Source organism: Mustela lutreola, chromosome 15 (genome assembly GCF_030435805.1).
Source record: "Mustela lutreola isolate mMusLut2 chromosome 15, mMusLut2.pri, whole genome shotgun sequence".
Classification (NCBI taxonomy): domain Eukaryota; kingdom Metazoa; phylum Chordata; class Mammalia; order Carnivora; family Mustelidae; genus Mustela; species Mustela lutreola.
In genome coordinates this window covers 58,501,479-58,512,700 of record NC_081304.1, presented here as the reverse complement: position 1 = coordinate 58,512,700, position 11,222 = coordinate 58,501,479, and the positions used below count along the sequence as shown (strand labels likewise).

At 58.1% G+C, this 11,222-nt stretch overlaps 1 protein-coding gene across 1 annotated transcript; it reads left to right on the top strand.

Annotated features, from left to right (window-relative positions):
- Positions 1-728: 728 nt before the first annotated feature.
- Positions 729-9,513, top strand: ALOX15B (arachidonate 15-lipoxygenase type B). The gene is made up of 14 exons (XM_059148290.1): positions 729-1,029; positions 1,109-1,331; positions 1,511-1,592; positions 3,547-3,669; positions 3,936-4,039; positions 4,941-5,113; positions 5,338-5,484; positions 5,587-5,790; positions 6,749-6,835; positions 6,954-7,123; positions 7,279-7,400; positions 7,503-7,603; positions 7,683-7,853; positions 8,332-9,513. The coding sequence occupies exons 1-14, from the start codon at positions 883-885 to the stop codon at positions 8,509-8,511; spliced, it is 2,034 nt and encodes a 677-aa protein (XP_059004273.1). The 5' UTR covers positions 729-882; the 3' UTR covers positions 8,512-9,513.
- The last annotated feature ends 1,709 nt before the right edge of the window (positions 9,514-11,222 follow it).

Genomic DNA, 11,222 nt, shown 5'->3' with positions numbered 1-11,222 from the left:
GACGCAGCTCTCAGATTTGACCAGTCTCTTGGCTTTCATGCAACACCCGCTCTGGGTCCTCCTTGTACCTCTGACTGATCCTCCCTGGATCTGTCTCCTTTCCATGACTTCCAGATGGCCAAGAACCAGTGGGGCATAGCCTGTTCCCTCTCCTCTATCTACACTCTCTGCCTAGTGATATCAGCCACACCTGTGTGCCCATGCCCAGGTGCTGGGACGCCAGCCCTGCGCTCTTAGACGGAGGCAGCTCAGACAGCATTTCCAGACCAGAACCCCCCAACCTGTTATTCTCCCAAACCGAAACCCATACCCCCCACCACATGGCTCCCTCTCTCCACTGCATCCCTGCCTCTCTCCGGTCTTCATTTTCTCTCTCACTTGACTGTGAACCTCCAAGTGGGCAAACACTGGATCTTGCCTGGGCAGGCTTCACCTGGCACAGGGCTGGTTCTCAAAATTATTTATTGGACGCAAAAAAAATAATGAGTGCAGGCCAAGAAAAGCTGTAGAAAGCTGGAGGTGGGCCTGCAGAGGCTTTCAGAGATTAAAAATGCAAAGAAAAAAAAAAAAAAAGAGGGGCGCAAATGTATTTTTGCCTCCCCTCCCCTCCGCCGCCGGCCCCATCCTGACTCTCTGGCCCTGCATACCTGAAAGGTCCGGGTCTCTAAACCTCCAGACACCCAGTCCCTGCTCACCCAGCACTGCGGAGCCTCCCAGCCCGGCGCGTGAGCGTGTCTGCTCTGGGGATACTCGGAATGAGAGATGACAATCCGCTGCGCGGGACCGGGACCCGGCAGGGCGGGCCCGGGCGTGTCCCCAGCGGAGTCGCCAGCTTTAAAGGTCTCCGCAGCGGCCGAAGAGGACTAGACTTGCGCCGGCACCATGGCCGAGTTCAGCGTGAGAGTGTCCACTGGAGACGCCATCGGGGCTGGCACGTGGAACAAAATAGCTGTCAGCATCGTGGGGACCCGGGGAGAGACCCCCCCACTGCGCCTGGACCACCCGGGCAAGGAGTTCAGCGCGGGCACCGTGAGTGCACTGCGGGGCGAGCTGGGGGCGGAGGAGGGAGCAGGGGACGGTCCCCTCCGATCCTGTCTTTCCCCCGCAGGTGGAGGACTTCCATGTGGAGTCCCCCCAGGACGTGGGTCCCGTGCTGCTGCTGCGCGTGCACAAGGCGCCCCTGCTGCTGTCCGCCCCGGTCGGCGCCGTGGCCCGCGACGCCTGGTTCTGCCGCTGGATCCAGCTCTCGCAGCCGCGGGGCGCGCCCCTGTGCTTCCCCTGCTACCAGTGGCTGGAGGGCGCGGAGAGCCTGGCGCTGCGCGCGGGGGCCGGTGAGCTGGGGGACCCGGAGAGGCCGGCGGGTGTGGCCCCTAGGGAGGAGGAGGGGGCGGCCCTGTGTGGGAGCAGGGGACCCGTGGCGGAGGGCAGAGCAGCTGGGGCCAGAGGTGGGACCGGGAGGGGTGGGGGAAGCTGTTTCTCTGCTCTCCTCACCGCTCCTGTGCGCTCACAGCCAAGGTCTCCTGGGCGGACGACCACCCCATCCTTCGGCAGCAGCGCCAGGAAGAGCTACAGGCCAGGCAGGACTCGTACCAGTGAGGAGCGGGCTGCCCTGGGGAGCTCTGGTGTGTGTGTGGGGGGGGGGGGTGGAGGCGGTGGGGACAGGGGGTCACCCAAGGGATGTGGGGCAGCATGGGCTCCGCTGGTAGGACACTAACTGAAGTCCCTGCCAGTCCTCTCTGGACCACAACATCGGCATGGGGGGGAGGTGTTAGAAAGGCAAACTCCTGACACCCGCATTCCTACTGAATCACATAGGGAGGGTAGGGGTAGCAACACCGTTGTAACCAGCCTTGGGGGAAGCACTCTGGGAAGACTGGGAAAACCAGGGCCGGAATGCCTCCCCCAGCAGGTGTCTTGCTTGCCCTGGGGCTTTTACATCCCTCCAGGTGTTTCATCCTCCTGGAAATCTGGGCGGAACCGGATCTCCACCCTGCCTTCCAGAGCCCAGGAAACTCATCCCGGAAGGCAGGCGGGAAGAGGGCTCTTTCTTGCCCCAGACTCAGCGGGGAGAGCCCAGTCCTAGAGGCCGCCTTGGTGGGGGGTGGGGGCTGCAGGGGAGCACAAAGCCAAGGGTCACGGGGTGCTCAGGTGCAGATTCTCGAAAGGTCGTGGTCCGGCCAACCCAGCGGCTGCCTGAAGACTGGGCTGCAGGTTTTGCTCCAGGTCCCCCAGCTACCGGGGTGCCATCTGTCTAGGCCTGCCAATGTCAGCATCACCTGGGAGCTCGCAGTCTCCGGGGCCCACGCACGCCGGGGCCCGCTGAATCAGAACCTGCATTTGACCTAGACCTCTGGGTGCATGTTTGTACCTTCCCTGTGTGAGAGGCAGGATCGGGCCACCACCTGGGAGCAGCGGACTTTAAGTATTTTAATCGCCACTTGTTCTTTCAAGGCCAAGGGTGGTGACTGACTACATGAATAAGAGAACTGGCCGGGTGAGGGGTGAGCTCAGCTTCACGGGGACCGATTTTACCCTTTCAACCAATGTCTGCAGGCTGTAGTGCTTGCTTGGTCAAGATGCCTGAGACCTGGGCAGAGAAGTCAAAGTCCCTCCTGTGGGATGCCTGCCCAGGGCTGTGGAAGCCTTCATGAAATCCCTCTGTCCTCAGGAGGACATACACTCACAGACATACGGAAGGGTCGCCAGATCTCAGAGGCCAGAAGCCAAGGGGATTCTCTCCCTGTCTCTGGGGGCCTAGAAGCTTCTCTCATGTTTCACATTTCTTTCTCTTGGTAGAATAGCTTTCTTTGGGTCCCAGTCCTTACAGTATCTAACAGTCCCTATGTTTGCATGTGGGAGTCCAGATACCTAAACAGAGAGTTTCTCTCTGGCTCAGACCTGTTAAGAAAAAGAAAAGAAAAGAAAAAAGAAAGAAAGAAATTCAACCAAGCCCATTTGAAGCTCAAGTTAGCTTTATTCAATGATTTGCAAATCAGGCTGCATCCCCTCTAGGAGCCATACAAAATGAGAGGCTTTTCTTGGCACATGGGGGCAGAAAAAGGAAGTTTCTAGCAAAAACCAATGGTTTCAGGCAAGATCACCTTCCTCTGGGGAAAGGTGGGGATCAGGCAGGTTATCTCATTGGTGATGACCCAGGAATTCCAGATTGGCTGGTTAAAGGTCACGATCCTGGGACTGGCTGACCTTGCCAATAGGTCAGGCGTGAAGCCTTGGTTTGCGGATGTGGGCTTAGCACAAGGGACTCCATTTTGGACCCGATGTTTCTTTTTGAATAGCCCCCATCTCTGATTTCCCGGAAAGGACTTTGACTGGCCTAGCTCTGGCTAGGTGCCCAGCCCTGGACCAGTCACATGACCAGGGGAGAAGTGTCATTGTGAGAACAAGGCAGGGACAGAGCTCGGAATGCCCTTGCTTATAGAAGGGGATGGCTCTGACGAGAGCCTCCAGGGGCCTACCTCTCCCTTTGCCCTGGTCAGTGGGTTCCCTAAGCCTCCTCGTGGGCCACCTTCCTGCTCCTCCCTCCAGCTGGAAGACTTACAGCCCGGGCTGGCCCTGCTGTCTGGATGAGAAATCTGTAAAAGATCTGGATCTCAACATTAAATACTCGGTCAAGAAGAATTCCTGCTTCTACCTGAAAGTCGGCTCCGCGTAAGGATGCCCCCTCCCTCCTGACCCTGGACCTCAGCTGCGCTGGGACTCCTGCCTTCTGCCCTCCCCCACTGTTAAGGACGTGGGTCACACAGGCACAGCCTCTGCCCATCCCCAGTTCCCACAGGACAGTGATGACCTCAGGAGCAGTGGGTATCAGGATCGGGGGGCCAGTTCGAGAGCCCAGGAAAGATAAGGCCAGCTGACAGGGGAGGGTCTCCTGGGGGGCCTCATGCCCCCTCCCGACCCTTGACATCCTCTGGCAGGTTTACGGAGCTGAAACTCAAGGGGTTGCTGGACCGCAAAGGGCTCTGGAAAAGTCTGAGCGAGATGAGAATGATGTTGAACTTCCGCATGACCCCGGCCGCCGGTGAGGAACTCGGGCTGGGGGCCCTGACTTCTTCCCTGAGACCTCAGCTCTCCTAGCCATCCGGGGCCTCAGACAGTCAAGCACGGGTTCACCGTGTGACCCTGGGCAGGTCTCTGTCCCTCGCTAGACCTTACTTCCTCCACAGATCCAAAAGAGGGTGGAGACTGGGCACGTCCCTAACCTTCCAAGACCCTTTCATCCAACATGCATTTGTTGGGTGGTGACCCAGCAGACACTGGGTTAGGGCTGTGGACACAGTCTTTGTTCCCAGAGGGCTCACAGTAGAGCAGGTGAGTGGACAATAGGCTCAAAATCAAAACACTGAGTTTCCCTTGTGAAACCTGTTTGTTGGTCCCAGAGAGAGCACGTAAAAGTGGGACCTTTCTCGTCTGGGCAACAGGAGGTGTCCTAGAAAGCTCTCCCAGGAGGGGACCCTGTGGTGCAGCAGCGTGTTAGCAGGCATGACTGGAAGCAGGTGGGGCCAGAGCTACTCAGGATGGAGCGTCCGTGGGGACCACTGGGAAGGGAAGGAGGGGAGCCCATGTGAGCCATCCCCAGACCTGCCAGCAGCCAGCTGCAGGGGGCTGCCAGTCCCCAGATGCCAGGTGACAGGAGAGGGAGGGCCAGGGCAGCAGCCCTCAGGGTTGCATTTGAGGCTGATGAATCCTGGCCTTGGGGCGTCAGGTAGATGGCAGGACAGACGGGCTGGGGACTCAGGTTTGCTGCTTGCTGAGACGCAGTGGCTGAAGCCCAGGCTGAGAAAGCTACAGAGTGGGAAGCAAAGGGAGCCCAGGATGGACCCGGGAGCAGCAACTCCACCATGAAGCTCGGGGGAGGGCGAGGGGGCTTCCATGCTGAGATGGCCCGGCCCCCCTCCACCCCCCGCTGCCTGCCCCCCCAGAGTACGTGGTCAAGCACTGGCAAGAGGATGCCTTCTTCGCCTCCCAGTTCCTGAACGGCCTCAACCCTGTTCTGATCCGCCGCTGTCGCCACCTCCCAGAGAACTTCCCCGTCACGGATGACATGGTGGCCCCCATGCTGGGCCCTGGGACCAGTCTGCAGGCTGAGCTGGAGGTGAGGGATTCGGGGTCCGGGCTTGGCCCACTGCCATCCCAGTGCCTTGGGGCTTCCCCTGCTGGAGAGGGCCGCGTGTGTGCAGAGTTCCTAGGGACCTGCCTGCGTATATGCCCCAACAGCACCCTCTCCCGGGCACACTCCTTTCCCTGCCCTGAGTCCTCTCCCCATCCCAGCCCTGCATCCTTTAGGAGCAGCCCCTGCTCCCCTTTTCTCTCCTGCAGAGGGGCTCCCTGTTCCTGGTGGATCATGGCATCCTCTCCAGCGTCCACACCAATGTCGTGAACGGGAAGCCTCAGTTCTCTGCGGCCCCGATGACCCTGTTGTACCAGCGTCCCGGGGGAGGGCCACTGCTGCCCCTCGCCATCCAGGTCAGCATCTGGGAGGGGGCGATGCAGGGGGAGGGAGGGGTTTGACAGAGGGGTCGGTGGGCACCCCATGCCCACCTCTCCCTGCACCGGCTCCTCCTACAGCTTAGCCAGAGCCCGGGACCCGACAGCCCCATCTTCCTGCCCAGCGACAACAAGTGGGACTGGCTGCTGGCCAAGACGTGGGTGCGGAACGCCGAGTTCTCCGTGCACGAGGCGGTCACACACCTGCTACACGCACACCTGCTGCCTGAGGTTTTCACCATGGCCACGCTCCGCCAGCTGCCCCAATGCCACCCACTCTTCAAGGTCAGCGGCTCGGCAGCAGGGCCCAAACTGGGTCCCTGTACCTCAAGGTGCTCCTCAGCCTGTCCCCATGTAGCCCTATCCTTCCAGGCGGGGGTGCAGAGCCCCCCATCCTGCTGCAGCTGCCTCTCCCTGCACAACTCCCCTGGCAGCCTGCTTTCCCCCAGGCTCTGAGCCTGGGCGAGGAGCATGGGGGCTGGGGTGGGGGAGGGGACGGCATGGGACTGGATGGGACTTCTTAGGGGAGAGCTGTCAGCTGCCATCCAGAAGCCCTGTTCTTTGGAGAGATCTAAGGCAGATGTCAGAATGTGCACTTGACTTTGACGGAGCAGTAGGGCTCTTGCAGAGTGCAGCAGGGGTGAGGGAGCCCGAGGAGGGAGACCCACCTCTCTAATGGGGGCTCCACTAAGCCTTCAGAGGGCCCAGATTGCTTTCCCCCAGGGACCTGGGGCATCTCTTCTCTGAGGGCAGGAATTCTCCCCTGCAGGATCCACGGGTCTTTGGATTCTCTGATCCTGCCTGAGCCATTCTCCTGGGTTCTTTTCTCTCCTCTCCAGTCCAGGCTGCTTTTTTCTAACCATCAGCAGCTCCCAGGGCCTGGTACTCTGGGGGGCGGTTCCATTTTCTCCACGGGCCCTGCTTTTCACGGTGCGTGGCCTGCGCGGGGGTCAGTAAACCACAAAATGCCAGAGCTGGGGGGCTCGTAGTGCTCCCCCAAGTCAGCCCCCTCATCTGCCCAGAGAGAGGAAGGTACCAGGCCCGGTTTATAGAACAGGATGCTGGTTGAAGCCCAGCTCTGGGCATGAGGTCTGGAGCCCCGATCCCAGTCCCGGGCTGGCCCTCTTGTCACTGTCATCTCTTTCCATGGATGATTTATAAGACTTGGTGCCTCGAGGCAGGGAGGTCTGGGGCTGGAGGGACCCAGGCCCTCACCCACCTTGGTCTTCTTTGACCCTTACAGCTGCTGATCCCACATACTCGGTACACCTTGCATATCAACACTCTTGCCCGAGAGCTGCTCATCGCCCCGGGGCAGGTGGTGGACCGGGTATGCTCTGCCCCAGGGAGGCTGGCGGTGGGAGGCAGGGGATTTAGGGGGGGTCCCACCAGTGCTGCCTCACACTTCCAGGGCCAGCGCTCCGGCACCCAGGAGCTCTGTCTCCCAGTCCACAGGCATTGGTGTCAGGGGCTTCTCAGAGCTGATACAGAGGAACATGCAACAGCTGAGCTATTCTGTCCTGTGTCTGCCCGAGGACATCCGGGCCCGAGGCGTCGAAGACATCCCCAATTACTACTACCGCGATGACGGGTTGAAGATCTGGGGGGCAGTGGAGAGGTGAAGGGGCCATCCTCAGCGAGCTGGGGGTGGGGAGGGCCCAAGGAGGCCCGCGACAAGGAGGAGGGCTGGATGTGAATGACACCGAGCCGAGCCGCCTTGCTCCCCGGAGAGGGTCAGGGCGAAAGTCGGGACTGACCCCAACGCACTTGCAGCTTTGTCTCCGAAATAATCCACATCTACTACCCGAGTGACACAGCCGTGCAAGATGACCCTGAACTCCAGGCCTGGGTGCGGGAGATCTTCTCGGAGGGCTTCCTGGGCAGGAAGAGCTCAGGTACGGGGACCTCGGCCCCGGGGCCCCACCCTCAGTCCCCTGCAGCGGGGTCCCGAGGACCCTGGCAGCCGCACGCCCAGTCCCACCCCACCGCCCCCGCAGGTGTGCCCTCCGCGCTGGAGACCCGGGAAGCCCTGGTCCAGTATGTCACCATGGTGATCTTCAACAGCTCGGCCAAGCACTACGCCGTCAGTGCCGGGCAGGTGAGGAGGGTCCATGCCCGGCCAGCGGGACAGAGCGGGTCCAGGCTCCTGGGACTCATGGTTGCCTTCTCCACTCCAGTTTGACTCCTGTATCTGGATGCCCAACCTGCCACCCACCATGCAGCTGCCACCCCCCACCTCCAAAGGCCAGACAAGGCCAGAGGGGTTTCTAGCTACCCTCCCTCCGGTCAATGCCACCTGTGACATCATCATTGCCCTCTGGCTGCTGAGCCAGGAGCCTGGAGACTGGGTGAGTGTGGGACTGGGGGGCCAGGCCAGGCCAGCTCTGGGGTTTGTGAGGGGGTGCCCTTTCCCCTCTCTGGCCCAGATACCCTGCACTGCCTTCGAGGCATTGGGTCCCTTCACGCCACTGACCCTCCTTGAGGAGACACATGAACGCTGACCCTCTCACAAGAATGGTCAGGTGATCAAATGACTTGATATCAAGTCCCCCTGGCTGCAAGGTGATCATGCGGGGGGTGAGGAATGCCCCCTTGAATACTCTGACTTGAGCTTTTGGTCCCTGAGAGCTGCCTGCAGTGAACCTCAGCGTCTAGAGCAGGGGCAGGGGCAGGGATGAGGCCTGGAGGGAGGCTGGACTTGGACTTGGGGACTTGGACTTGGGGACTTGGACTTGGGGACTTCCAGCCAAGTCCCCGGGGTGGGCGGCAAGGGCAGGTCCCAGCTGCTGAGCGGCCCCTACACTCGACCTTGTGGTTGGTTCCCAGCGGCCCCTGGGCACCTACCCGGATGAGCACTTCACGGAGGAGGCCCCTCGGCGGAGCATCGCTGCCTTCCAGAACCGCCTGGCCCAGATCTCGCGGGAGATCCGGGAGCGGAACCAGGGGCTGGAGCTGCCTTACACCTACCTGGACCCTCCCCTCATTGAGAACAGTGTGTCCATCTAAATCCCCCGGAGAACGGTGTGCTCTGAGGCATACCTTGGACCCCATAAAACCCAGCCCCCGTATGCCTCTCCTGGGACAACCAAGCCACATGGAATTGCCCCTACACACCACAAAACAGCAGAAACAAAACAGAGAAACCAAAGACCCCAGAGAACAGCAGCCATGTGCCTTTTGAAGACTCCAAGTTTCAAAGTGCTTGATCACCCTCAGCTCCCTTAAAGGGTTTTATGACTTTGTGTTGCCTTGTGTGTTTGTATTACGTTATGATGGGGGAGGGGGTATCCCCTGGTCCCACTGATCCTGCTGACCACAGCTGTGTGGGCCTAATGGTCACCTGACGCAGGGCAGCCCTCCTGACCGGCCGAAAAATTGCCCAAGAGGTTGGTAGTGACCCATGGTCCCAGCTATACAATGAACAGCCTGCTAAGAAGGGGCTACCAGAAGCAGGGCAGAAGGAAGGGGGCAGCTGTCTGGGCAGTGCCCAGGTACACTTTCCTAAAAATTTGCTCCGAAGTTGGACAAAAAGTTGCATATTATAAAGCAGTCTCCATTTCCAGAGAATTAGAAAACAGCAGAGCTGTAATAATCATAGGTTCCCTTCTGGATTCAGACCTCAGTGATGGGACTCCAACACTGCATACACAGTCTTCCCTCCTGTCCTTCTTTTTACTTGTCCCAAATCAAGAACCATCCATTAAGACAAAAATGGCTCCCTTGGAATTCACCTATCGGTTACCATCTCTGGCTCAGATTGTAGATGTCACTGCTTTGGTGTTTGTGGCTCCCTAAGTTTTATAAAACTGTGGACACAAAATGTATTTGGATCACTGCACAAACATGACCCCTGAGAGAGCAATGCATGGGGAGAGTGTTGCTGGGGGGCAACTCCCCAAATGCCTGTTCTCGGCTGAGATTTGGGGCCACAAATGAGTCAGAGACACGGAACTCTTAAACTCTCGGACTCCAAGCAACACAAGATAATTCCTGATAATTTAAGTCATAAAAGCAATAAAAATGGGAAATAAACTGAGTATCTTGAGGGATTTTTTTTTAAAAAAGCATTAAACAGGGTCCTTGGGAAGGACCCAAGGAGGGTCTGGTCACAGGACCCAATGCACAGCCTCCTTAGGCATCACTGTCGGAATGACCAAGCTCCTACCATTTTTTGTCTTTGAGTTCTTTGTCTCAAGAGGCAAATTCCATGAGGAATTGTCCATCTGACTTGGCTTGGGGTGACAAAAAGTATTAGTTGCTGGGGCAGAGAGCTTGTGCTTGCTAAATAGTTCCAGCTGGGCCCAGATGACCAATGGTAGCCAATGGCTCGAGGAAGAAGCAAAGTATGTCGTTTCCCCAATGAGGCAGTTAGAAGCTGACCTGCCTCCCTCATCCTTCCCTCGCCCTTGAGGCTACCTTGGAGGTATGTTCAAGAAGACATGAACCCCCTCCTCTCCCAGATCGCTAGACTGCAAGTTCACGAGGACGGACTCCCTAACTGCCCACCACAGCGCCTGGCACACAGCAGGGGCTCAGTAAGAAGGGGTTGAGCGGAGGACGTCATACCCAAATGATTCCTCAAATGCTTCTGTCCCTCTTTGCAGTTACCTGTGTGTTTCTCCAACCAGACCACGAGTTTTTTGAAGGCAGGAACTGGGTCTCACTTAGTTTATATTCCTGGTGCCCAGCACTGTGCTAACAAGACAAGAGAGAACTAACAAATGTTTGTCTGATTATGGATTAAAGGGAGAATGATTGAATGGACATAAGGATGGATGGATAGATGGATGGTTGGATGGACGGGTGGATGGGTGGATAGATGGACAGATAGACAGATGGACAGAAAGATGGACAGATGAATGGATGAGCTACTGAGTTGGAAGGTAATCGTGCTCTGGTCAATAAACCAGTATTTGCTTCAATGTATGTCTTTTGGGAACAATTATCATCTGGAGAAAATGGAGAAACCAAGGCAGTTCAGCAAGGAAAATCCAAGAAGTCAGTCTCCAGTCCTCCTTGGAGAAGCCACCGCCACCTCCACTGCCCAGGCTTGTGACCCCTCTGACTCTCTTTCTCTCTGTCTGTCTCTCTCACACACACCCCAGTCCTTGGACTCTTGGTTGATGAGCCGTAAGAGAGAAGGTTGTTACAGGTAATGTTCACCTCTAGGGGAGATCTAATTCAGTGTGGTGGTCCACTTGGCCTAGGGTGGGGACTTTCTCATGGACAATAAGGCATTGGGCATCCAGACCCCAGAGTCATCCTGTGGAGAACCCCGCCCTTGCTGGGCTTGCTGGCCAGAGGGGGAGGGGTGGCTCCCTCTTAACCACCCTCACTCTAGCTTTTCAGTTAGGGACTAAGGGAGTATAGGGCACAGGGTCCTAGACATGGGGCAGAAGCGCCACTTATCCCTGCCACTCTCTGCACACTGCTCTCCAGGACTGGGTGGAGTGAGTCACCAGGGAAGGAGGGGAGAAAAGTTCTGGGTAGGGGGAACCAAAAGGGGTAGAAACAAAGATGCAAAACTCTGGGGCACCTGAGTGGCTCACTGGGTTATGCCTCTGCCTTTAGTTCAGGTCATGATCTCAGGGTCCTAGGATGGAGCCCTGCATCGGGCTCTCTGCTCAGCAGGGAGCCTGCATCCCCCCCCCCTCTTCTGCCTGTCTCTCTGCCTACTTGTGATCTCTGTCTGTCAAATACATGAATAAAAAATCTTT

What these genes read in the sequence shown, in the direction of transcription:
- ALOX15B (XM_059148290.1), top strand. Translation starts at nt 883, where the DNA reads ATGGCCGAGTTCAGCGTGAGAGTGTCCACTGGAGACGCCATCGGGGCT. An exon ending in ATCTGGGGGGCAGTGGAGAG is followed by an intron (nt 7,124 to 7,278) that starts GTGAAGGGGCCA and finishes ACGCACTTGCAG; the next exon opens with CTTTGTCTCCGAAATAATCC. An exon ending in GCCAGGAGCCTGGAGACTGG is followed by an intron (nt 7,854 to 8,331) that starts GTGAGTGTGGGA and finishes GTTGGTTCCCAG; the next exon opens with CGGCCCCTGGGCACCTACCC.